The sequence below is a fragment of the Paramisgurnus dabryanus genome, chromosome 22, assembly GCF_030506205.2.
Source record: "Paramisgurnus dabryanus chromosome 22, PD_genome_1.1, whole genome shotgun sequence".
NCBI lineage: Eukaryota > Metazoa > Chordata > Actinopteri > Cypriniformes > Cobitidae > Paramisgurnus > Paramisgurnus dabryanus.
In genome coordinates, this window is record NC_133358.1 from 18,508,283 (window position 1) to 18,535,295 (window position 27,013).

The 27,013-nt window shown below is 36.9% G+C and overlaps 1 protein-coding gene across 1 annotated transcript in view; it reads right to left on the minus strand.

Annotated features, from left to right (window-relative positions):
- Nucleotides 1–3,482: 3,482 nt before the first annotated feature.
- The window catches only part of cntnap2a (contactin associated protein 2a), a 431,066-nt gene continuing 407,535 nt past the window's right edge, over nucleotides 3,483–27,013 (minus strand). The window contains exons 22-24 of the mRNA XM_065258074.1: nucleotides 10,335–10,565; nucleotides 6,136–6,207; nucleotides 3,483–5,960 (exon numbers count right to left, since the gene is read on the minus strand). Coding sequence (XP_065114146.1) covers nucleotides 5,761–5,960; nucleotides 6,136–6,207; nucleotides 10,335–10,565 — 503 coding nt within the window. The 3' untranslated portion in view covers nucleotides 3,483–5,760. The remainder of the gene's footprint in view (nucleotides 5,961–6,135; nucleotides 6,208–10,334; nucleotides 10,566–27,013) is intronic.

A 27,013-nucleotide genomic window follows, 5' to 3' on the forward strand; every position in this document is an offset into this window, starting at 1 on the left:
GTCTTCCCAATTCAACTTCCTGTAGGGTGGAGTCAATTAAATTCCAATTCCAATTCATGAATTGAATGGAGGCCAATTTTGAAATTCTGAATTGTGCACAAGCCTGATAAAAGCATCAGCTGTAACAGCAAGCATCTTTACCATTTACACTTTTTAATATTTAAAGGTGCAGTGTGTAACTTTTTGTGGCATCTAGTGGTGAGGTTGCGCATTGGCTTAGTCCACTGCTCACCCCGCACGTTTGAAACGCATAGAAAAGCTACGCTAGCCACCACAGGACAAACGTGTCATCATCGGACACAACTTAGTAAAAAAAGTTTGTCCGTTAAGGGCTTCTGTAGAAACATGGCTGCACAAAATGGTGACTTCCATGTAAGGGGACCCTCGGTGTATGTAGATAAAACATCTCATTCTAAGGTAATAAAAACATAACGGTTCATTATAAAAGGTCTTTATAAACCCCCGATCATATAGTTTTGTATATTATTTAGCATTTCTGTTAAGAGATCCTTCTAAAAATTACACACTGCACCTTTAAGTTCCAACCCAGCAATCACCCAGTTAAAGCCATAATCTAAATGTACTAGAACATCACATAAACTACACAAACACTATGACAAACATTTGATAGGCATGTTTTAATATAATTTTTTTTTAAATAGATAATTTAACAAAAATCTTATTTTACACAAATATTATATATTTTTTTCTTTCAATGAAACAAAAAAAATCTGGAATATTGTTGGTCTATTTTATTTACACCCGGTATGAATGGTCACATACATATTATAGAGAAACTTCCACTTCGGCCACTTCTGTCTTAATGTTCTTCTCGCATAGTTGGGAGTCATCCTGAAGCTTTTTCAAAAGAATACCATTTCTTTTACTCTTCTTCAGTTGTTCTTGCTTTAATACGCTTCCAAGATGTCTAATTTGGTGGAGTCTCCTTCTGATTGTGGACTCATGAACGTGAACTTTAGTCAAAGCAAGAGAAGCCTGCAGTTCTTTCAGTGTTATTTCAGGTTTTTCTGTAACTTCCTGGATGATTTTACATTGTACCTTTTGAGAAATTTTGGGAGGTCGACCACTCCTGGGTAGAGTCATCACTGTTCCAAATGTTTTCCATTTAGAGATTATAGATCTGACGGTGGACAGGTGAAGTCCCATAGTCTTTGAAATGGTTTTGTAACCCTTCCCCGACTGATGGTAAAAAATAACCCTTTCTTTGACATCATCTGGAATATCCTTTGACCGTGGCATTTTTTCTAAAACTTTGTGCCGGCAACTTCGAGCTGGTTTTAAAGGCAAGGATCAAAACCAGGTTTATTCTAAGCAGTGATTGTCCTGCAGAGATTAATATTCTCTTCTGCTAATTCAACAAAAAGTCATAATTTTTAAACATTATACCACTTGATGATGCTGATGATGATAGCCCTGTTAAAGAACAACACAAAATTAGGTTAAGAGTCCTATTTGTTCAGTCACAGTCTGTCTGTAATATTAGACTAGATCTGGGTTAAAGTCCCATTCACTGATATTTGAAACTTTTAAGTATGAACATTTTAAAAACTGGGATGCATAAGGGCTTTTAACTTCTGGTAAAGTATGAGCAATGTGAAACATGAAACAAATAACCCAGGATTTTGTTTACCTGGGACTTAATGAATAACCCAGGGTTAACCATTTAAGTGTTAAAAGCCCTAGATATAAACCAGTGTTTCTTAACCAGTGGCCGGTTGCATAAAACTTTAAGACTAGTCTTAAAAGTTAGTCATGATTTTTTTTCTTCAAGACTGATCATAACCGTTTTAAGTATGTTACATAGAAAGGTAGATTGGTCTAATTTAAATCCAAATAATAAGACTGATTAGCCCTGACTAATTGCTAGTTAGTTAGAATCATTCTTAAGACGCAGTCTTAACGTCACGGCTATGTTTATGCAACCGGCCACAGGGCCCTGGAACCTAAATAATCTTCCAAGGGGCCTTACAATGACTTAAATATTATTTGAGATAAAACTAAACACCTTTAAAGCTTAAAGAACAAAAAAATTGTCTCATGACAAATATAAATCTTTCTAGTTATGCCAAGCTGTATGACATTTTATTGCGTTGAATTTTTCAGTGGGGGCCTTCAAATACCAGCTCTTGAGACAGCTGAATTTATGTGGGCGTGCAGCACACATAGATACACCTTCCAGAATATGCCAACCACATTTTTAGTAAGTCGTTGTGACAGCACAAAAATTACTTTAAATCGACAAATGGACAATATATTCAAGTTACATGTCTTTCCCCAGGCTGACCTGTTAACAGGCATGTAAAAATGTTTATATATCTTACCTGTATGTGTATGTAACGTCCTGCTGTAAGAGTCAAGGCCCCGAGATGCCGCTGTAGATGACGATGTAGAACAGCGTCATCATACGTCACAGCTCAGCTCATAGATACAGCGACCCCTTGTGTTCACGCATAAATAAATACAGATAAATTTGCCAACTGCCCTCTACTGTCTGATAGACTGCTCTCTGGGGAATCTGATTATTTTTTAAATAAATAAATAATAAATAAATAAATAAATATAAAACACGCATGTAATTCTTTAAATCACAGAACATTATGTTGAGAAAACTTTAGCATAACCGGCTACCCGACTCGTTAATGCATTCAGCAACAGAAATAACTAATTAAACTCTTAAAACCTATATATTTAGGTTTCTAAACGATTGTGTATGCTCAGTCATTCAGTAAAGTAATTCATTTATTAACGTTTTACAATGTGACAAAAATGACAAAAATTTGTATTTATATTTTTTATTTTTTATTATTATATACCCTACTAAAAAATTCAGCAAAGACCAGCATAAGCTGGTATCTGGTTTTCAGGTGGCAGTAGCTGGTCTAAGCTGGTCCTCCCAGCCTGGCAAAGCTGGTGGGTCAGCTGGTCTTCCAGCCTGACCAGCTAAGTCCGTCTTAAAAAGTGACCAAATCACAGCTAGATCAGCTTGCTATACCAGCAATACCAGCTAAAACCAAGCTGGGAGACCAGCTCAACAGCTTATGCTGGTCTTAGCTGGATTTTTCAGTAGGGTGTGCATTATATATATATTTCAGATGGCCATATCGTTACTAAGCATTTTTTTTCGTAAAGGTGAGAAACCTGCACGTTTTGCAACTATTCACCACTAAGTGGCAATATTGAGTTGTAAATGTATAAAAAAAACCTTTAACAGTGTTCATGCCAGTGATGAAATTTAAAAACATTTCAAGAAATAAGGTCACTGTTTTGCACAATATTGTCAACAAAACTGTCAACAATAAACTGAGCTAGTTTACACTGTTAGTCACTGCTTACAGGACTGTTTTAAAATAAAGACAAATAACGTGCAAAAATCTGTAACAGTTGTTAGTTGAATTAAAATAAACTACATGACAAAGCATTTAATAGGTACTTTTTATTCCCTTTCCATAAGAATAGCCACATTGATGAGAAATTCTTTTATTTTGCAATTAGGCCTCACACAATAATGAGATGGATGAAAAGTGGTTAGTACAAATATTTAACGTTAAACAGCCAGTTAAGAACTGTGTTGCTCTAAATATATAAAAAGTATTGTACTATTCATTCCTGACTTTGTCAACATCATAACAAAAGGTAAAAAATATGCCCCAAGAGTAAATACAATTGTGATATTGTTTAAAGTACAGTATGTACAGTAAGTTCACATACAGTGGTCATGCTGCTGTTAAAAGAATACGTTTAATACACAAGCAGAATGCAATCTTATAGATACTGAAGAGTAAATATTCGGTTTACACTTATCACTCTTATATTTACTCATAAATAATACAAATGTCAGAACTTTTCTTGAACTGTTGTGCTCAAAAACTGGGATTTACAATTAATAAAAGGCCTATACATGTGCCATGTGAAAGGGAGCCAACTGTGAGTAAAAACATTACAAGAGACCTCAAATCATTAAAAACAAAAAATAAACTTAACTTTTACACAAAGGAATACTGATCAAGGTAAATGGAAAGGATGGTATGACAATTCATCAATGCCTTTCTGTCTCCAGCACAAGGAAACTTTCTAATACAACATTTTCTTTACAGATCCATAAAACATTTTTAATATTCAGGCTTGTAATACACATATAGATGAGACACAATGAAGGGCTTGGTCATCTACAAAATATCATCATAAAAATATATATTTCATTTATTGTGAATGTTAACTGACTAAACCTACAGTTATACAAAACAATATTTAAACTCTTAATGTAAATGAGGGATGAGAAATTGAATATTAAAATAGAAGTGTTCAAATCACTGCACCATTAAAACTTACATTACACCGAATTTGCAACTCCCTAAAAAGGTCAATTTGATTGAAATGTTTAGCTTAAAATAAATATTTAACAAAACTTCATGTTATAGTCTGTGAACAAAAGAAACCATTCGAAACCATTTAAGCATATATCTTTAAATATAAAACATTACTTTTTTAATTACACTGTTTATTCATAGATTCATGTATGCATATTTACCTTATGTCCGGTAAACTCATTCATGCCACAAGTGTTAACAAGTGCAAAAGATCATAACAAATCTAAACATTTCTTTTAGAAAGAATTAATGATATGTATGTCATGACAGAGATTTTATACCTCACCTCAAATAAACATCACTCAGTTTTCTGAAAGCCAGTCTGAGAAAATTCATCATCTGTATGTAAATTAACCTTTATTTGACATTTTATATTTAAAAAGAATTAATCATATACAAAAGCATAATGAAAAATATAGCAATTCGACAAAACGCATGCCTTTAACGTAAACACAAGTGTACATTTTCAATAAATGCTTCAAATATTGTAGCATGTATGTAAAATTAAACAACATTTGTATAACACCGCTGTTTCTGCTCTAAATCGTTCTACTCAGACATGTGTATCAAATAAATATCAGCCATTTGATTTATTGGGATTTTGTTTTGAATGGTATATACTAGATTAATAACTTTAAAACAAATACGAAGCTGATTGGCTGAATCCAAAAGGCACCTTGAATTAAGTCATTTGATTGGGTGTCAGTAGTCCCACCCTCTTCATCTGCCATGACAAACATTGGTGATGCATGCGTGTGTGTTCATTTGCCATACAGCTTGCATAAATGAATCACAGATATTGATGATCTCTCAAAACAACATCTTTATGCTATGATTTAAGCCTTCAGTGAAACAAATGCTTAAGACTGAGAGGTGTTTGGCATGAAAAACAAAACCTGAAGGCTTCCACAAGAAAAATAAATCAGCATAGTTGTGCAAATAGAGAGAGTTGATTTGACCAAATTCTTGGTGCATGCTTCAGTATTTCCAGCTTATACTGATGATATATATTGTAAAGTCATTTTAATTTTGTAATTTGTGCAATGAATCAAATAAACATTTTCATATAGAGCATTTAAAATTTACAGTCATTTCCCACACATATCAAAAGATGAACCATAAGAACACAAAAATGACTAAAACAAGTTAGGATTTTGGCAAATAATTAGATTTGTGTTAAAAATGAATGCATGGTGAAATAATTTATTAATGTAATCAAGAGATTTCCCACTTGAAAACACAATAAAAAGAGACCAGCCAGTCACTATATACAGAACAGTTTCTCAAACTGGATCATGAGCTTGATTTCAAAAACGTCAGATAATCAAAAAAAGATTCGTAAAGAGTTTATATACCCCAGCCCATCATTTAATTAGATGAACCATTCCTTCTTGCTTTCATCGATGGTCTCTGTGAAATTGGTGTCAGTGTTGATAATGGCCGCGTCGGCCGACTCGGACGACTCTCCCCCTTTGGCCTCATTGGTATGGTAGGTGCCTTTATGGCGAAACATGTAGCGGATCAGAAACACCAGGGTACACAGAATAGTGAAGATCACTACTGCAATGATTCCTGCAAAGTAAAGCATTCGCTAGAGTTAATATGTAAGGGCAAAGCCACTGTTTTTTATGAAAAACAAGCATTTTTCAAATATTGTGAAATAATGATACAAGTAAAATAAGAATTAGTCTCTTTATTTATAAAGCTAAATTAAATGTTGACCTCTGTCTCAAGTCTCATACCTTACCTCCTATTATAGCTGAATTCCTATTAACCCCATTTGGTATGACTCTTTCCTCATTGAAGGGGAAATCCGCACCTACAAGAGATATTTTTATAAGATTATTTCATAGCAGCGACTAGCGAAAGTACAAATAGCTCTTTAAAAAATTGAGAAATTAATTCCTGCAATCATATAAACATTTCTGCAGTTGTTACAGAGGACAAGAAATGAACAGATTTCAGTAATAGAGGTGAACTGAAGATGACAGCATAGAAATGCCAATGAATGACAAATTTGCATAAAATGTACAGTAATGTGCAAAAGTCTTAGGCCATCATGCCAGAATTAGATTTGTTGTTTTTCCAATGTTACAATGTTATAGTGATGAGCACATATAATTGTTTCTCAGTCTCTTTAGTAGAATACATTCAGAAAATACAGGAAATGTGTATGTAGTATTAAAAACTGTATAAAAATGTAAACCGATGTCTCAAGTATTTAGGGTAAACTCTTAGTCTTTTTACTTCATTCTGCTCAAAAACGTTGAAGATGTGTTTAGTGCCAAGAGAAGTCACACTAAACACAGACAATGCCTAAAGAAGACATTTAGTCCTGAAAATTAATTTTTTATTTTTTTGTACATATTTCCTATATTTTCTGTTTGTGTCAAAATAAAATAGATTGAAAAAAAATATGGATGGACATTAAAACATCTAAAACAACAAGTCTGGTAGTGGTGGTGTTGGCCTAAGACTTTTGCACAGTACAGTTTAGCCCTTTTCACACAGACATTCCGTAAAATACACGGGAAAGGCATACTGGATTTTTCCGGGATCATTCGATTTTTTGTTCATTCACACTGCCATGATTACCCGGCATCTGATGGTCCCGGAAAGACACGTGACCTGTTGAAAGTCCCGCCCTCTCTTCTGCGCAGCATACGAAGTTTGCAAATTATTTATTATTTCTCTCTCCAGACACCACTCTGCTTAAATACAGTTTTCAGACATTTCTTCTCGTGATTGTTTATATGCATTTAAAACCCACATTTTGAGGAGCTGAACTATATATCTTGTTGGGATGACGCGCAGGTATTTTCGTTTGTTATAGGTGGAAATCAGTTATGTGACCTTTTACGTCATGCCGCCATCTTGAGGACCTACCGAGTACCACCAAACCACTGACAAGCATTGGCTAGCTTGCTACGATTTACGGATTTCTTATCTTTTACTGTCTATGATTCTTACGGATACAGTAAAGGGCTACGAAAGACAACATGTCGCATCTCGACTGTCATGAAAAGAAACACTACTTTAAAAAATATTTCTTGGTTAGGGTGTGATGCTTACTCGATTCCTGAAGCGTTCTTCCAGCCGCTGTCCGCTGCTACCGAACTTCCACTATTTTACAACTTAAGAAGGCGCGACACAACATGAAACTTTGCTCGAAGTATCAGCTGGATCTCGACACATGAACGCGAGCACTGAGAACATTGTTTGTGTACACGGAGTTTACTAAAAATAAAGGTTTTGTACAACTGACTTTGGCTGTTATGTTGTCCGCTCGTCATCTCTGCCAAACGTAAATAATCGATTTCCGAATGTGAATGAATGAATCTCATATGAGGCTCCTAGAAGGTCAATATTGTTTTTCACTTTCGACAAAACAACGACTTATCCGTGCATTTATATGGAACTATGCTTTAGGAGATATCAATCTTTACAATCCTCCCTCCTTACGGTGCAATTGGAGATCGATACATCTTGACTGGGAAGAAGGCGGCGAGCGGACGCCAAATCATCCAAAGTCAGTTGTTCAAAACCTTCTTTTTAATTCACTCTGTGTTCACAAACAATATTCTCAATGCTCGAGTTCACGTGTAGAGACATAGGCGATACTTCGAGCAAAATATCATGTTGTGTTGAGCCTTCTTAGTGTTGTTAAAATAGCGATTTTGATGCTCACAGCATATTGAAGGCATAGCTTCTAGTTCTTTTGCGACCACTTCATGTCCTCAAAATGGCGGAAGACAAGTGAGTGACGTCAGCTGATATTCATGTATAGCTCAAATGAGCACGTTTATTATAGCTCACAAACGGTTTGACGCATGTGCAGCAGCCACTTATTTTGACACAACACGTGATGCACATGGTTCACATGACGCAACAAACACATATTTTAAAAACGCAAGCAACACACGACATTATTTTGAATTAGCGCCCCTTGGATGAGCAGTCACGAGCCACCACTGTATAGCGCACATTTAAAATGATTAAAATGCAGCATGTAAAACTAAAATAACTTTGCAAAATGATTCATTATCATTTACAACAGGCTTGCTTTTGATCATATAGGAAATTGACACGCCAAGGTATGCCGTTCAAATTTGTGCATTATTCCCAGAGTTTTCCACTAAATGTTTAATCATTCATGTTCTCGGTACTTAAAATTACAATATTTTTTACTCCACTTTAAGGCAGCATTGCTCTATAAATACTTCATGTCTACCTCAAATCAGCAATAGCAAGTACTAAAATAATATAACATTCACACACACACACTGGATCAACTTAAAAAATAACTTCCATTGGTAACAATTATAAAAACACTTATTACACGGCTCTCTGGAATGCTTGATTCTGATTGGTCAGTTGGGACATTTGCAGGTTCGTTCTTTTCAAATAATAACCGCTCCAAAATAATAACGCATAGCCGGACTACTTGCACGAGTAAAATCGCTCCGCGCCAATAAAGATCAATAAAGATTACTGTCTGTTTGGCGCCATCTTGTGACAAACACTCGACAACCACGACAAGACACAGACAGCTTACTGAGACTGAACTTGACAAAATAGAGCATGACAGCTACGAAGCCAACACACAAAAAAATACAGAATGGGCATTAAAACTTCTCAAAGACTGGCTAAAAGAGAAAAAATGGAGACAGACAAGTATGAAGCAGAGGATCTTAATAAGGTATTACGATCATTTTATGCATCTGTGCAAAGTTTCGCGGAAGGATAAAAATGTTAATTTAAAACAAATATGCCAATAAAATGTTTCAAATTCATATTCATGTCCAGTTTTTTTTCTTATTTGGCAAGTAGCCGTGTAATAAGCGGGATAATGTAGAGGCAGCCGGTAGTTATTGGGAAATAAGCCCCGACAGTGTGATCAGGACCCGACTGCCTCTACATTATCCCTTACTTATAACACTTATAAAAAAGTTTTTCAAGTTAAAATTTACCAATTGAAAGTTGATCCAACGCTTCACTTTTTACAGTGCAAGTGGACTCATTCTGAAGTTGCTGTGACTAAACCCCTCTCTTCTCAACACAACCCGCTCTCTCTCCCTCACACACCTATGATAATTCAATCTGCTGTACTATGGCAGTATGGCTTAAGTGTATTGTGCACTACAGAGGTCACTTTGTCCACTTAGTGGACATTGACCATTTCACAAAATGTTCTGCACTAGGTCTCACATTAAAGAAAATGAAAGGTCTGTTTATTCAGCCACGATTGTAGCAACGGGTCTAATGGGAGCGCGCCGGCAAAATCTAAGCAGTACTGTATTGCACTTTTATTCAGCATTTATGTAGCACCTTTAAATCAAACTGAAAGGAATCCAATAACCGTAGCAGTTAAGAGGTAGTTTTCTGCAAAGGGACTTACATGCCACAGATCCCTCTGTTCACTTTAAAGCTTTACTTTTAAAAAAGGGTGCTGAAATCAATAAGCTAGTTTTAGAAATGAAATGTCCATAGTGTTTCATTGCACTACAGGGAAATACTGCAGTGCTGATGTACGGCTGCCGCAGAAACAATACAAAGAAATCCCATGTGCTCTTTCAGAGCAAATCTAGTTTTGAAATACAATGTAATAAGGTGCCAGAAGAGGGTGATACGGTGTTTATTGCCTGAAAATTTGACCAAGCAGGTTTTTTTCTTCATGGTGGTTAGAGGATATTACATATTAATGTGTTTTAAAAGTTGTCCTGCTATAAAGCTGCATTAACCAACAAAAGATGCAACATCCATTAAAGTACACTTTAAAAAATGGTGGGTTGTTTTAACCTATGGTTGGGCTAAATATGGACAAACTCAACTACCGACTTCAATTATCCTAGGCAATGTCCATATTTGACACAACCATGGATTTAAACAACCAAGCATTTTATTTTTTTTAGTGTAGACATCTGGTGTATCTCGGTCGGTGCTCACCTCCTTCTAGGTGCCACGGGTCAGTTGCAGCGGACATGGGTGGGATCGTGAGGGGTGACGCTCCGCAGTTGGATTCCACCAGTTTACCCTGGTGTGTGACAGGTGCAGAACCACGGGACCTGAGTGCAGCTTTCAAAGGAGCGATGTCGTTGAACTGCACTCTAGACAGGCAGCCCACAAACCCCGGGGTGTTGTATTTTTCGATAATCACCGGGTCGATGTGACCGGTTTCTGTGGGAAGAAGCGAGACAAGCAGGCACCTAAAGTTAGAGCAATGCAAGAGTAAAATGCATGTAAATGTTTGCAAAGTCAGATAGATCAGCTAGAAATAGCAGATATGCAGAAAACTGATCCAAGTCTTGTTCCGGGAAATGTATTCTGTTTCATTGCAAGAAGAGGACAAGATCAATGCATGTTCATTTATAATGTACAAGAGATTTTGTGGGTTACAATAGTGTGCTGATATAAACCCTTTGGGGGGGTGCGGCGTATCATTTTCACTTGAATAATAAACATGCCGATGATTAAATCTTATCCTGTGAGTAATCCTGATGGATTCAGGCCTATTATACATCATTTTTGCTGTATTTGGAAATGCAATAAGACAAACAATAAGACATGGAGTCTCTTACCGTGGTTAAATCACAGATACAGTATAAAATAATCCTTCTGGAAGAATTATGTTTATTATTCAACTTATTACAACAGTATATATTTAAATCAGATCTTTAAACAACATATTTAAGTAGCACAGCATATAAGCTTAAAATACATTTTGCAGGTATTTTCATTAAACACACTATATTTTAATCCTTCCCTCCTCTTTTATTTTTCCAGACACACTGAGATATCCCAGTACTGATCCCAGACAAAAGAGTATGAGTGCTGCACATCACCGACTCAACCTTTGTTATATATCCAGCCTCTTTAAAGCATCTGCAGCGTGCTCTGTGCATGCAGCTAACTGCAGCATTCTCTCACCCCAGCCAGAGGTAAAGTACACAATTGGGTCTCTGCGGTAAAGCATTCCTAAAATACCACACTTTGATCAGAACAACAACAGAATGTAAAAAAAACAAAGAAAGTCTGTGGTGAATAAACACAAAGTTTTTAGATCCAAAACACTTGAGAATGGTGGTATGCCATAGATAACTACGCATGTAGCATTTGCAATGGATGGGCATCATTAGCTTTATCACTTAAATTCAGTTTCTAAATTAGAAATGGTTTTGAACAGGGTCAACAAAGTATATTTTAAAATAAAATGGTCGTACAATTAATCAAATTAAATACATTTTTGGAAGTATAGTTTTTAATATGCATATCATTTTGATGTTACACATGATATGATACACACATATGTCATTGCAAATGTTTTAAATACCTTCAACAGAAATTTGTATTTAATTTATACAAATTTCATTAAGACAATGGCATTTAAACAATAGACTCCGGTTTCACAGACAAGGCTTAAGGCTAATCCTAGACTAAGACACATGTTTAAGCTGTCTTAACTGAACATAACTTGAACAGATTTAAAATAAGCCAGAACCAGTGATTTGATACACACCAGCATGTTTCTAAAAGATGATTAAACATCTTAATTTAACTAAGGCCTAATCCTGGTTTTAGCTAAGCCTTGTCTGTGAAAACAGGCCTATGTCTTATGATAAAAAGTCTGCATGTCCAAATGTCCACATTTTAATGAACTATAAAAAAAGTAAAACAACTTGGTTTTGAAAGTCAATTCAAACTACTGTAAGTTTTGGCTTGTGAAAAGTTGACATAACTTATAAAATTGTAAAGTTAATATTGTTTAACTTAAAAAATAAAGTTAAAGTAACATAAAAATATATGTTGATTTGACAAAAATGCTGCATATTTTTTTACAGTGTAAGTTGACATAACTTATAAAAACAAGTTGAAACGGTCTAACTTATATTTTTTATGTTACTTTAACTTAACAAATGATGTTGATTTGACAAAATGCTGCATTTTTACAGTGTGAGGGTCCATTTTTACAATTCACAATATATTTATTTACACTTTTCACAAAATAATTGAACTTTAGTGTACAAAGTTCAGCATTTAAAGTTAATTTAAAGTCCCATAGTGGGAAGAATTCCTGAAAAAAGGAACATAAAAACATGCCTATAAAAGGTCACTAATTGTACCTGTTTTGCTGATTGTATCTTAAAGCAACACCAAAGAGTTTTTGCTCTTTGCTCCCCCTACAGGTTAGAAGCGTAATTGTCCATTACCCACTGTCATAAATACTGAGGCATAGCTGGCTCTGATTGGATTGTAGGTCTGCCGTAAAGCAAGTTTTTGTAGTATTCACTCGGACTACAGGACCGCTACCCGACGGTTGGAAACTTCTTTAGTGCGGTTTTGGCCGATAGAGGGCTGCAAAGCGAATGTGAAAGTGCTGTTCACCCTGTATAGAGTGGATGAACCACTGAAACTGTTTTGGAAGCGTTATTTTAAGGTAAAAAAAAACTCTTTGGTGTTGCTTTAAAAGCATTTACGTCATTCGAATCACAAGAATCTCAGCTTTCCAAAGATATGTGACATGTTTAACTTTTTGTTTTTGAGTTGTATTTCATGAAGTTTTCTGTCAAACAATGCAGTATTCCACCCACAGTAAATTGGAACTTTAAGGGGTTAAACAAAAAAAGGCAGCAAAGATTTTTTACAGTGTGTGCATATTCATGATTCAACACCATTGCTGAGTATACTGTAAAAAATATGCATCATTTTTCTCAAATCAACATATTTTTTATGTTACTTTAACTTGAAAAAAATAAGTTCAACAATTTCAACTTGATTTTTAAGTTATGTCAATTTTATACAGTGTAGTTTATCCATAATATTTGAGACAAAGTTGATATTAAAGCAACACCAAAGAGTTTTTTGGCACTTTCACATTCGCTTTGCAGCCCTCTATCGGCCAAAACCGCACTAAAGAAGTTTCCAACCGTCGGGTAGTGGTCCTGTAGTTCGAGTGAAAACTACAAAAACTTGCTTTACGGCAGACCTACAATCCAATCAGAGCCAGCTATGCTGCAGTATTTACGACAGTGCTAATGAACAATTACGCGTCTAACCTGTAGGGGGAGCAAAGAACAAAAACTCTTTAGTGTTGCTTTAAAGACAAAGTTCACATATGCATCTTGAAACTGGATTTGGCAATGTCTCAAACTACCAAAATAAACATCTATCTATGCGTTTGAATGGATGGAGGTGGAGACAAATTTGCTTATTTATAGATCCACAAATAATAAATGAGGGAATTACATACAAGCAGTTTTAAAGCATGTAGAAATTACTGTCATAGGAAACCCTTTTACGTGCTATATGATGCTCAAACATAAGTTTTAAGTGATACAATTATTGGCTACCGGGAGACTTGGATAATGGATATCCAACCTGAGCCAAACAACATGAGCAAAGTTTAACATTTGTTGTGCACATTTATAATGGCATAATGACAATGCTCTGGTTTTATTGCAATTCAGTCAGGTGCTTCTAGCATTTCACTTCAAATGCAAATATCAATATCCACAGGGATGTGGCCACTTCAGTTCAAATTTAAATGAACTGAAAGGAAGCCAGTTCTGAATTTTGTTCAAAATAGCTTTGGATTAAACAAAATATTTTCATATCCGCTTTTCTAACAATCTCAGGTCTTTGACTCTGAGCAATGTGGTGCCTCATGCTCTCCATCATGGCCGGACTTACCATTGGGCTTGAGTGGGCTTGAGCCCAGGGGCCTCGGCCAATAGGGGCCTCCGTGCCGGCTTGCGTTCGTTTGATTTGTTCAGTCGTTTTCATTTATTATTTTACAGCCTATTGGTTGGTGCGGAATTGTTTGGTGCTGCATTTAATTCGTTAATATATATATGTCAGTCATCTTGGTGCTGAATATGACGCCCTGCGTTTACTGCTTTTGAAACCCATAGATGCTAGTATAATAGCGAATACGCGAAATGAGAGTCATAAATAAGCTTTACAGATAACGAGAAAGAGCAACGCGAAAATGAAGCGCTCCGTATGAAAGATTACTAGAGTAGATCTTGTAACTCTGTTTTTTCTTGTTTGTTTGTAATCTAACGTGATACGCAGCAGGTATACGCAGTATCCACTAGTAATGGTCAAGGATTTCCGTATACCCATTTAAAAAAGCGTGAAAATACTTAACAGTGTGTGACAAACCCTTGACACTTTCATTCAGAAATTGACATCTGAATCACTCACCATTCAATCACTGCTCCACTTGCTACTTTGGCGGGTTGAACCTCATATACAGTCCGCTATTTGATATTTGGTACATTTAACTTCATGCGGCACTGCGCGATCCGATCATTATATGAAATCAAATTATCACGGCGCAAAAGTGATTGTAAAGCAGACGGGTGTATTCACGTGGTTCAACAACAGCCAAAAAATTACATCAGAGTACCGCGAGAGCTCACACGGAGAAGTCTGCTTTCTAATCGCTCTCGCGGTACTTCGACATCATCACCAAGCGGTCTGCGTAGCGCCAAATGAAATACAATCTGCTCGAAGTCTGCAGCTCACACGACCCTGTAACCAAACAGTTTCTGTGGAAAAGTGAACGAGTGGAGCAGGGCTACGAAACATAACAAAATCCGGAGAGTTAACAACGCACATATGATTATGTCAACATTTAAATCATCAGTCCAGTTTATTACTTCATCTGGAGGTGAGGATTCACTAAATCATGGCCATGTTGATGTCCTGATGCTTTTTGATATAATCCACTAGCTAGCTAGACTAACTTTCCTGTAGTTTCTCTTTCAGCATGTTTGCTAACAGAATCACAGTTTAAACTTCTGAAAAGTGTTCATTTTTATATCTACGTTCAAAGTATTAATGTATTACGTTCATATCAGACGCAAAATTAATTAATGATCATCTTCTCCACTTTGGTTTTTGGTGTCTAATATTACATGATGGTCTTGTCATAATTATTAAATTACATCCTAAAATATTTTCTTTTCACTGCACCACTTAGGCTATATGCACAAAATACACTTGTTGATTATGTTTATAACATTATGGGACAGTTTCCCAGAAAGGGATTAGCTTAATCCAGGACTAGGCCTTAGTTTAATTAGGAAATATAACTAGTTTTAACAAACATGCCTTACTAAAAATATTACCTTTGTGCAATTTGAGGCAAAACAAAGGGCCCTGATGTATTTAAAGATATGTCAGTGCAAGTTGTTTTCAGTTTGGACAGCTCTTAAAAATATTTTAGTCTAGGACTAGTCTAATCCCTGTCCGTGAAACCGCCCCTATATGGTGTGTAGTAAGGTGAATGTTAATCAAAACATATCATTCTCTTCTTAAGCTAAGACTAACACAATGATTTTAAATGTTGTTATGGGGTATTTTTTAATGTGCATGATTAATTTGGATTTGTGACATCCCTAAAATACATGATTTAATTTTAGACTGGGCTTATGTTCTGCTTTAGAGATATAGGGGCAGTTTCCTAGTCAGGTTTTATCCTAGTCCCAGACTAAAATGCATGTTTGATCTGTCTTAATTTAAACACATTTTGCACTGATATATCTTAACATATATCATTGCCATTGTTTTGTCTCAAGACGCACACCAGTGATGTTTTTGTAAGGTTTGTTTGTAAAAACTACTTGAATGCCCTAATATAACCTAGCAATAGGCCTAGTGCTGGATTAATCTAAACCCTGTCGGGAAACTTCCCTAAAATGTAGTTCTATGATATATTTTTTATTTTAGGTTGTTTACTGTATGTGCACTCTCAGAAGATAATTTACACAAACTGTCACTGGGGTGGTACCCTTTCAAATAGTACACCTTTGTACCTAAAGAGTGCATATAATGGGTAAAAATTTACCTATATCTGTACCTAAATGGTAAATATTAGGACCCATTTAAAGGGTACCGTCCCAGTGACAGCTTTTGTACCTTTTGTTCTGATAATGTAGGGCCCAAAATTTATTCAAGCCCAGGGGCCTCCACCCTGTTAAGTCCTGCCCTGCTCTCCATAATATAGACATTTCAGCAATAAGAAGTAGTTCTTGATTTATTTATGCTTGTTAAAGGCAATACACTTTCATCTATCCATCTCTCATTTAGACTAAACTGTCATGAGTGGTTGAGCCATGTCTGTGGAAACCTAAATAAATACAGTCTGTGATTGATGCCAACTTCACTACATGGCAGCTTAAACCACAGCACATTTTTCTCCTGGGCTACTATATGGCCAGCAAACTATTAGTCCCTGCACTCAACAAACAATCGCTGATAAACCCAGACAACCACAAACACCAACATATTTAGCATGCTAGACCTGTCAGGGCCAAAATATGATTTCTTTTTAAATGCATCAGATCATCCACAAAACGATACAGTCAATCTCCCTCATTAAAGCTCAGAAAGCAAACATTTGTGATTACATCCTCATAAATATGTCTTCATCTCACAGCCTCACAGGCACATAGACAGAACACTTGTTCATTTTCTAGTAAGATGCCCATGAATACCAAAACATAAAATCTGATCCGCCCCGTGGGTATCATCTGGTTTTGATATGAAGCAACTAAGGTGATAAAGAGCTAGAGCTGTATAGAGATTTGTTAAATCTGAGGTTCATTTTCTCAAATATTTGATATTACGTTATATCGCATTTTGTTTTAATGAATAAAATATTAAATCAGAAATGAATAACTTTAATGATAATATTCTTTATTTGCTGCAGCACCTGCATATCAACCTTTAAACATTCAGGTTCATGTGTGTTATATGCATGAAATACAACAATCTGTTGTGGTTCCACAGCCATGAAACGTGGCTGGAATATTCAATTGACTGATTATTGCTGTTAGAAATTCAGATGGAAAGCTCTTGAGATTTCTCCTTTGCCGAACCCTTCATGATGCACTGATTGCCATGGATGTACAGTTAGATTAGCACCACATTATCAGTTGTTTCGTGCAAAACAGGGTTTTCATTACAATGTTTTATGCCCTTTATAAAATGTGATATTAAATCAGCCAAACCTACTGCACTGCTTTTCTATTCCACCTCTACAGACAACATTAATATAAGCAGCACTGCAGATCTGTTGATGACTCGAGTCATAGTTATAATTTGGACTTAAAGTTCATTATGACCTGCATCTATAAAAACTAAATCCTGTTGTTTGTCGGAAGCCAAACTAAGAAAGCATGTGAATCAGTGTAGAATATACACTCACCTAAAGGATTATTAGGAACACCTGTTCAATTTCTCATTAATGCAATTATCTAATCAACCAATCACATGTCAGTTGCTTCAATGCATTTAGGGGTGTGGTCCTGGTAAAGACAATCTCCTGAACTCCAAACTGAACGTCAGAATGGGAAAGAAAGGTGATTTAAGCAATTTTGAGTGTGGCATGGTTGTTGGTGCCAGACGGCCCGGTCTGAGTATTTCACAATTTGCTCAGTTACTGGGATTTTCACGCACAACCATTTCTAGGGTTTACAAAGAATTGTGCGAAAAGGGAAAAACATCCAGTATGCGGCAGTCCTGTGGGAGAAAATGCCTTGTTGATGCTAGAGGTCAGAGGAGAATGGGCCGACTGTTTCAAGCTGATAGAAGAGCAACTTTGACTGAAATAACCACTCGTTAAACCGAGGTATGCAGCAAAGCATTTGTGAAGCCACAACACCACCAACCTTGAGGTGAATGGGCTACAGCAGCAGAAGACCCCACCGGTTACCACTCATCTCCACTACAAATAGGAAAAAGCGGCTATCATTTGCACGATCTCACAAAAATTGGACAGTCGAAGACTGGAAAAATGTTGCCTGGTCTGATGAGTCTCAATTTCTGTTGAGACATTCAGATGGTAGAGTCAGAATTTGGAGTAAACAGAATGAGAACATGGATCCATCATGCCTTGTTACCACTGTGCAAGCTGGTGATGCTATGGTGTAGGGGATGTTTTCTTGGCACACTTTAGTGCCACTTGGGCATCGTTTAAATGCCACGGCCTACCTGAGCATTGTTTCTGACCATGTCCATCCCTTTATAACCACCATGTACCCATCCTCTGATGGCTACTTCCATCAGGATAATGCACCATGTCACAAAGCTCGAATCATTTCAAATTGGTTTCTTGAACATGACAATGAGTACACTGTACTAAAATGGCCCCCACAGTCACCAGATCTCAACCCAATAGAGCATCTTTGGGATGTGGTGAAACAGAGCTTCGTTCCTTGGATGTGCATCCCACAAATCTTCACTGCAAGATGCTATCCTATCAATATGGGCCAACATTTCTAAAGAATGCTTTCAGCACCTGGTTGAATCAATGCCACGTAAAATTAAGGCAGTTCTGAAGGCGAAAGGGGGTCAAACACAGTACTAGTATGGTGTTCCTAATAATCCTTTAGGTGAGTGTATAGAAATGATAAACTGCAGATTATATCTTGCTTCCTGTCCTGTTGATCTTAGACAGCACGTGGTGCTTTTAGCATGGTAGTGCAATTGTATTCAATGCATTTACTGTAGATTCATGATGTCTGTCTGATATGAACAAAGGTCAGTGATAGTCTGACCTGCTAGTGGTCCGTATGTGCATTCCATTGTGCATTTCTTTGTGCCTGTTTTTGTGGCACATAGAAATGCACAAGCCTGGGAAAAAACAAAGCTATCCACAGCAAGCAATCATAAAGGATTTTGCATGCTGTAACTTAAATATATCATTATTTTGCGTTAATGTCATTGAGATTCCTTACAATTGCATGCCTTATTGCACATTAAATCCCTTACAGTAAGTTTAATGTACCACCAAAAGATAACTGCAATGCACCCACACCTGTAGCTCCCTGCTGTACACGCCTGCTCCTGTTTTATAACCTGGTAAGCTTAGGACCCCAATTCTGAATTTACGCTTGTAATGAATACCAACGTATCCAAAGTGAATCGTATGTTAAATCCTATATTATATATTAGCAAAATCATGCAAGTTCAGTACAGAGTTATTTAACACAAGTAACACTGCTATTTCAATAGCTTTAACAGCTCTTTTGTCTATGAGCTTCTGAAAAATCTGATGAATTATTCAGAAGCATAAAAGTAAACAATGCTATCCTGCTAGACACAATTATTGCTTGGGAGAGAGTGCAGGAAGCAAGCAGGGAAAGGGGGGAAAATTAAGGATTGAAGACGAATGGACTGGGAGATGAAATGAAGGGGAGGGATGAAAGAGGTTTCCATGGTAACAAATGGAATCTGATGTAGCAGGAGTGTGTGACAGAGGGAGGTGGGAGATACTGGATCGACCAGTAGAAAAAGTGATAATGTGAATTTCAATGACACGCTGACCACAAACACATCACTGGGCTGATGGATATATCTCCCTCTCCATGCGCTCCATCAGTGTCTGTCTTTCCTTACAGCATTCTTCACATGTATATCTTTCTTCATGCCCCCCTTTAGAAGGTCTATTGCTGTGGTCTTGCTGTAGTTTGGGTGTGATAGGGAGGAGGGGTCACCATCTTGGTGCATGATGCCCCATGTGCTAACAGATGTAGACAGAACAACACCTGTCGGTTTACATATCCTGCATGTAAAGTCCAACCAGGACCTCATTAGGAAACAGGACAAGAAGTATAACATAATTGGGAAAATAAGGAAAAATTTAAATGAGCAACTGCATTAGAAAAGATATGTAAAATGTTGAAAGTTCTCTTCTATATTTTTGCTTGCATTTATATTAGCCATAGTAAAAGGGGAAACACTATCTACATTACAAGCATCTTAAACAGGCTAAAACATTTGCTCCAAGCTAATAAACCCCAAACAAATTCACTAATATCCATACATACTGTCTGTTGTTAAGGTAATCTTCAGAATAAACAAGCACATAACATGCATTCTCTACCATAAAACACCAGCAACCTCAATGCTGCAGTACACAAATAAAAATTACCTTGCCAGGTAAATGTTTGCTCCTTCAAAATACAATTCGTCCACGTTGCAGATGCTCCTGCTCGTATGTATATATGTATGTGTCTGCAGCTGGGGCTGGTTGCTCACAGACTGCAGCTCCTCTGCTGTTCTGCACTCATTCATATCCTCAACACCTGGAAACTGGATCTCACCATTGCCTGGATCTGGATCGCTCTCAACTATTGCGCTGGGTATGCAAACCATGATGCAGTGCTGCTGGACGACTGTGCCCAGAGCTGCGTAATGTTCACAGAATAGCCTATGACATCATCCATTTGTAGACGGACTAAATCATGTATAATCATATCTGTTTTGTGTAATGCAACATACAATTTTGTTTGTGTTGCTGCTAGAGTCAAGATCCAAGATGCAATCCAAATAATTATTCTGCTACATATTTCAGAGAGACTTTGTGTAAGGGTGAATTGTAAAAATATTTTATTATGCAATATTTAATGCAAATTATTAACAATACATTCACCGATATAGGACACGTTCACTGTTAGTGCTGTCTACCTTCATAGTTTCATATACAGTATCTAATAAAAAACTGATTCCCTGGAGTCTGTTTTGCCACAAAGTCATTAAATATCAATTACGAGAAGCCCCTCAAATGCTGAAGATTAAAGCCGTGAATAACATACAGATTTATAGCTGACTATGCCCTCAGGGGACCAATTTACATTAGAAAGGCACATAAATATATTCATTTAGATGATTGATAGACTTATAATCTTCCCTGAGGATTAAACACATTTCAGTCTGTCTATCTTACATGTTTACTGGGTTCTCAGCTGCCGATGATGATAAGACTTCGATTCATATCACTGCTATATTTAAAACAGTGAAGCTTTTATTCAGATTTTTTTGCAAACATTTATTTAAGTGCTTTCATTAAATATATATATTTATTATAGAGTCATCACTGTTTGTATCCATGCACACACTGAGGTAGGAGTCGAGTTATTGACTTATTGACTGACTATAGACATTAGGCTACACTGATATTTCAAAGGCGGCCTTATGTCTCACATTAGACGAAAAGGATTAAGTAAGTAGGATATTCCAATGTGAACAACACAGATAATCAATACTAAACTAATTAATTGTGTAAAAAACACTGTTTAATTGTTGTTGGGAATTACAGTGGTAAATATCATCTAAACAAACTCTCAAGCAACAAAGAAACTAAACCTTTGTCTTGTTTTGAATATGGTGCCAAGATTTTAGCAAAAAGCGCTGAGATCCAGCAGAAGGAAAATAATATAAAAACTACACTCAATTCCTGGCAAACAGCCAGGGATAAAGCACATAACCTTCAGTGTTGCTTGATAAAAATAATGATTGGAGAAGTCTGGTTTCTTTGAAAAAGATAAGAGTCTGACTCCCACCTGCAAGGTTTGCTTAAAAAACAACCAGCATGAACCTTAAGCTCCTGCTGAATCATTGCCATCTCATATACTTGTGAATCATTCAGATACAATAACTATACAGGACAAACAGATACGAAAACCATGCGGGGTCAAGGAGAACTCTGGGTAATTTATCTGCTTGGTGGGGTGCACGGCACTTACTTGACATAAGAGTGGATGTAATGTGAGATGAAAGATTAAAACATGCAAACTTGCTGAATGCATTATATGTAAATCATTTTATCCCTGTGGAGCTTTCCGTTTGTTCTTCAACTCTTTTTGCTTCATTATCATGCAGTGTGAAGTTGTCAAAACTGATGAATAAACTTCAAAGGCGTCCTACATTCTTCTTGGTTTTCCATCTGAATATGTACTTGTAAAATCTACTGATAAAGCAGTCTGCAAACTCTTTATAAAACTAAAACTGTATATTTTACCAACATTTCAAGAAATCACCAAAGTTTGACAATTGTTGAGATTATCAACACATTTGGATCCCAGGAAAACAGTATGGAAAGTTTTAGGTCCTGTAGATGAGTGGTTCCCAACCATTTTCAATTCAAGGCCCCCCTAGTTGCCCACACCAATATTTGAAGGCCCCCCCACTCCGTTTGAAATGACTAGACAGATGTATTTTTGCTACTGAAATGGCCAAAAAATAAGAAACATCTTGATTTGTGCTTGCTTTAGCTTATTTTAACGCTTGTTTTGTCCAATTTTTTATAATTTTAAGTCATCATGAGGCCCCCTTGGAAATGGAAAACACTGCTGTAGATGACCAACTCTAACCCCATTCACACGGCACTATGGTCTCAGAAAATTTCTGTAAAATTGGCAGAGAGGCTTCTGTGTGGACAGAAACACGTCCTGTAAATTTCCTGGTATCGCTGCCGTAAAGAAGACCTAGTAACATTGCCGTTACATACACGGAAAGCATTCTGTGTGAACAAGATGCAGAAACAATGCGGTAAGGGGCGCGTGTGTCATCACAAGAAATTATGGTTCAGTTCTTTGACACAGGGATTTAAACGCAGATCGAAGCTGAGATCAGAGAGTTCGTCACTAATCCTGTTGAAACAGAGATCATTCACCAGCATGACAGAACAGAGCGTCACATGCTCCTTATGATCTCCTTATGATCACTCGTGTGGTTTTTCGAGAGTGAAATTACGGATAATTAGCAAATTTCAGACGCTATTAAAAAAACGAACTGTGCGTTCACACCAGACGCGGAAGAGGCGGCAAAAACGTGCTATTCGCGCGTACTTGGACGCTTGAACATTTTGAGTTTACTCGCTTCATTCGCACATGAAAGTCGTGAATTAAATTCTAGTAATTTGAGACATTCACGCGTAAATTCGTGTTATGGGAGGAGCTTATATAGCTCAAATTGAGTAAACTTACCAGATTGTTCTACCTCCTCACTCACTTTCTGCCAAACAAGATCTATTCGACAAAGTTCAGATTTTTCAACTCGTGCAGAGCGCCATCCGCCCCACGCCATTCGTGCTTACCGCGCTGCAGGATGCCTATTAACGTCTTTGCATTGACTTAACATGTTAATCACTCGCATATGCCTCCTCTTCCGCGTCTGTTGTAAACACACCATAACAAGTGCAGGACTTTAAATATATCATGTGTTTTTAAGGGATCTTTATTGTATGTGTGTGAATGCACTCACAACCAAAAATTGAACAATCTTGGACAAATCCCAGACACATTTTCCGTAAAGAATGAACTTTAGTCTGTGGCAGGTTGTCGATATGAACCATGAACATCAACAACATTTTAACAGAAATTGTAATTGATGGTTTTAAGTGCAATTGGGCACAGTGGCTCAGTGGGTCCCTGTGTCAGCATGGGTTTACTCTGGGTACTCTAGTTTCCTCCCACAAGCCAAAAACATGCAAGTTAGGTAAATTGTAGGGCTGGGCAAAATTTTTTATTTTTTGATTAATTGTTTTTTTACGTGGTCTATTCAAAATCGATTCTCAAAGAGCAGAATCGATTTTTTTTTCATTTTTATTTCCGCAAACATTGAACGTAAGATTAACGTTAATCTAATTACTAGTCTTCTTCACTAGATGTCATTCATGTATTCAGTGCTTAAAATGGTGGTTTCAGGTGCTTCGTCGACGTTGATGCCACCTTCACATAAAAAGTCAGAGGTATATGGAAGGATTTTAGATTTCGCAAGCAAGACGACGACGATAGTGTTGTGGCTTTTAATTTCTTTTTATTAATTACCCACTTGTAAGCTATTTACTGTTCTTTTTTATTAATATAGTATTTGTATTAAATCTATATTCATTAAGTGGAATCGAGAATCGAGTATAAAAACTGATCCGAGAACTGGAATTGAAGTTTTTTTTTACTGAGAATCGAAATCGAACTGATAGCGTGCGAATTGAAATCGAATCGATCTGGAACATCTGAATCGATACCCAGCCCTAGTGAATTGGAGATACAAAATTGCTCCTTCCCCAACCTATATATGGACGAACTTATGTGGATTAACTTGTGTATGGATTAACCAGTTTTCGCCATGAATATAGCAATACATGCTGGAATGGCATGAAGAATAAATAAATTAAATAAATTGGGCAAAAGCCATTTTGTTTCTCATTCAAATATCCCATTCTGTTTCCCTTCTCATGGATGAGCAAAGCCCATTTCACCTCACTCATTCACACATAAAATATTTGAGGAATATTCAGACAATCATTCTGCAACCAATAACTATAAACCTGGTGCAGTGGCACGCATAAAAAACAAAGAGCAGGAACATCAGCTATCTGGTCCACTAAGAAACCTCAGAGATACAAAGCTTCCCTACCCATCCAGCCTGTGAGATCACACTTAGACGAGGAGAGAATTTTGATAGCGGGGTGGGGCTGGATGCTGTGGTAGCACAGTGAATGCTGCACATCTCCCTCTCTGTTCGGGATTTAAAGTCGCCATGAAACGGAAGTAGCGATTGCCTTATTTTCCCAGTGGTGACGTATATCCGAATGAAACGGCTTTTGAGATGAAATAAGGCAGGGCTGGATTTGAATTTGTCCATCGAGATCTGATTGGATCGTTTGAAGTTGGGTCGTGTTGCCAATTGCTAATCACTGCGATCTTCTCCCGGACCCCGCCCACCTGCCATACTTTTGACCGGAAGTGAAGAGAGATCGTTTTGAGGAGGGGAGGAGATTTGCATTTTTGATTAAAGATTATGAGCACACACGAATTTTTTAAAAATAATGAAGCTCACAGATAAGTCATTTGTTAATAATACCACACTATTAAAAATACATATATAGTTTTTCATTTCAATTTCATTGCGACTTTAAGATCATCACAGCTAAGCAGAATATATACGGCTGGGGAGGAGTCACAAGACCACCTAGAAGTTCAATTCAGTCTTGAGGGTGTCTATAAAGCACATTGTCGTTTAGTAAGCTTTATATCTCTTGCAACTGATGCTAATTTACACAGCTTGATGCTTGTTGTGCTTATTAGGGCTTATTGACTGCCTGAAAAATAGGTTTATATCACAAATGGTGTGAGATGAGTAATGTGCTGAAATTGACAGCACATTTATTTGATTTAAATATTTAAATATTAAAATCTTGCCGAGACCATTGAGATAATGGTAAGCATAAGATTTAATTTTGATCAGATCAGTCTCTGGGATATATATATAGAGAGAGAGTGTGTGTGTGTGTGTGTGTGTGTGTGTGAGTGAGAGAGAGAGAGAGAGAGAGAGAGAGAGAGAGAGAGAGAGAGAGAGAGAGAGAGAGAGAGAGAGAGAGAGAGAGAGAGAGAGAGAGATTGCATGTGGTTTCTCGAATGCTCAAACTGCTGCATCACCAGCTTTTCTGCCAAAAGACTGACCAAAGTACTGCATGCAGTCTGTTGCGCTGACACACAGCCGATCGTTAATGCATTTGCAGTATTACTTACATTTTAATGTGTGTAATAAAAATACTTTGCAGATTATCACCATATTAGTGAAATACTATGATCTCCACAGCAATACAACAGCTAATATGCCATTCAACACACTTATTTACTGAAATACTTAAAGCGGTGTTGCTAATTTGGAAAATGCTAACTTTAACGTGATAGCATTAAAGGCATATGATCCTACCTACACTGCAAATAGCCATCCTAAAATCAGACTTTGATGCTCATTATCTCAGAATTTGATTTTGAAATTGTAGTATGGTTATTACAGACTGGGTCACATATAAAAAAAATGTTTTGTCATAATTGTGCTGCTTTTTCTCACATATTTAGACATTTGTATTTATAATTGAACTATTGTTAGAAAAGGGCTGGATGAATGAATACAGTGTGGATGTCACGGTCTTGTCAGACATCTGTGCTAGATGTAGGTCTGTGTGCATCTAACAGGACCGTGACAGTATTATGTTCTGTGTGGGGACATGTGGAATCACATTGTGTGTGTGGCTTCCACATGTTCCCGGTGTCTTGTTGCTGTCGTGATCTTGCCAGACCTTAGTATAGATTCAGGTCTATGTTCTGAGGGCAAGGTCAGGGCAGCATTGTGTTTATGTGGGAACACGTGTGTTTTCACATCATGTGTGTGTGTGTGACATGTGTTCCCAGTGTCTTGTCACTTTCACCCTATTCCCTTATGTACTCGTGTCTTACGTAATTAATTATGTTCACCTGTTCCCCATTGATGTCGTGTCTTTATAATGCCCTTTGGTTGTCTGTCGTGTGCGCGTTCATTGTCTACAGTTGTCCACAGTCAGGTTTTCATGTCATCCGTGTTCTGACTTATGATTCTGTGTTTATTTAGTTCCAGTGTTTTTTTCCGTGTTATCATCCGTGTTTATTTACCTGTTTTACCCCCACGTGGGTTTTTGTGTTTATGCTTTAAATAAACTTTTAGTTTATTTATTACTTAAGTCGTGTCTGCGTTTGGGTTCTGTCTTTTGTTAATTCCAGTCGTGACAGTGGATACCTGTCTATTATAGACAGATATATAAACACTATCCACTTCAAGTATATAGACAAAATAGTATTGAAATATTTGCCTGCAAACTAAATTTTTAGCAAGTGTTACAACTAACCCCCTGCCTGTTACAACTTACCCCACCTATGGGGTAAGTTGTAACGTTTGCACTTCTGTCACGTTTGGTGTAATTGTCCAAGAATGGTAAGTAATAGAAACAAACTTCAGATGTTCATTTATAGCAGAGATTTGTGTTGCTTGTCTTAAAATATAATGAATCA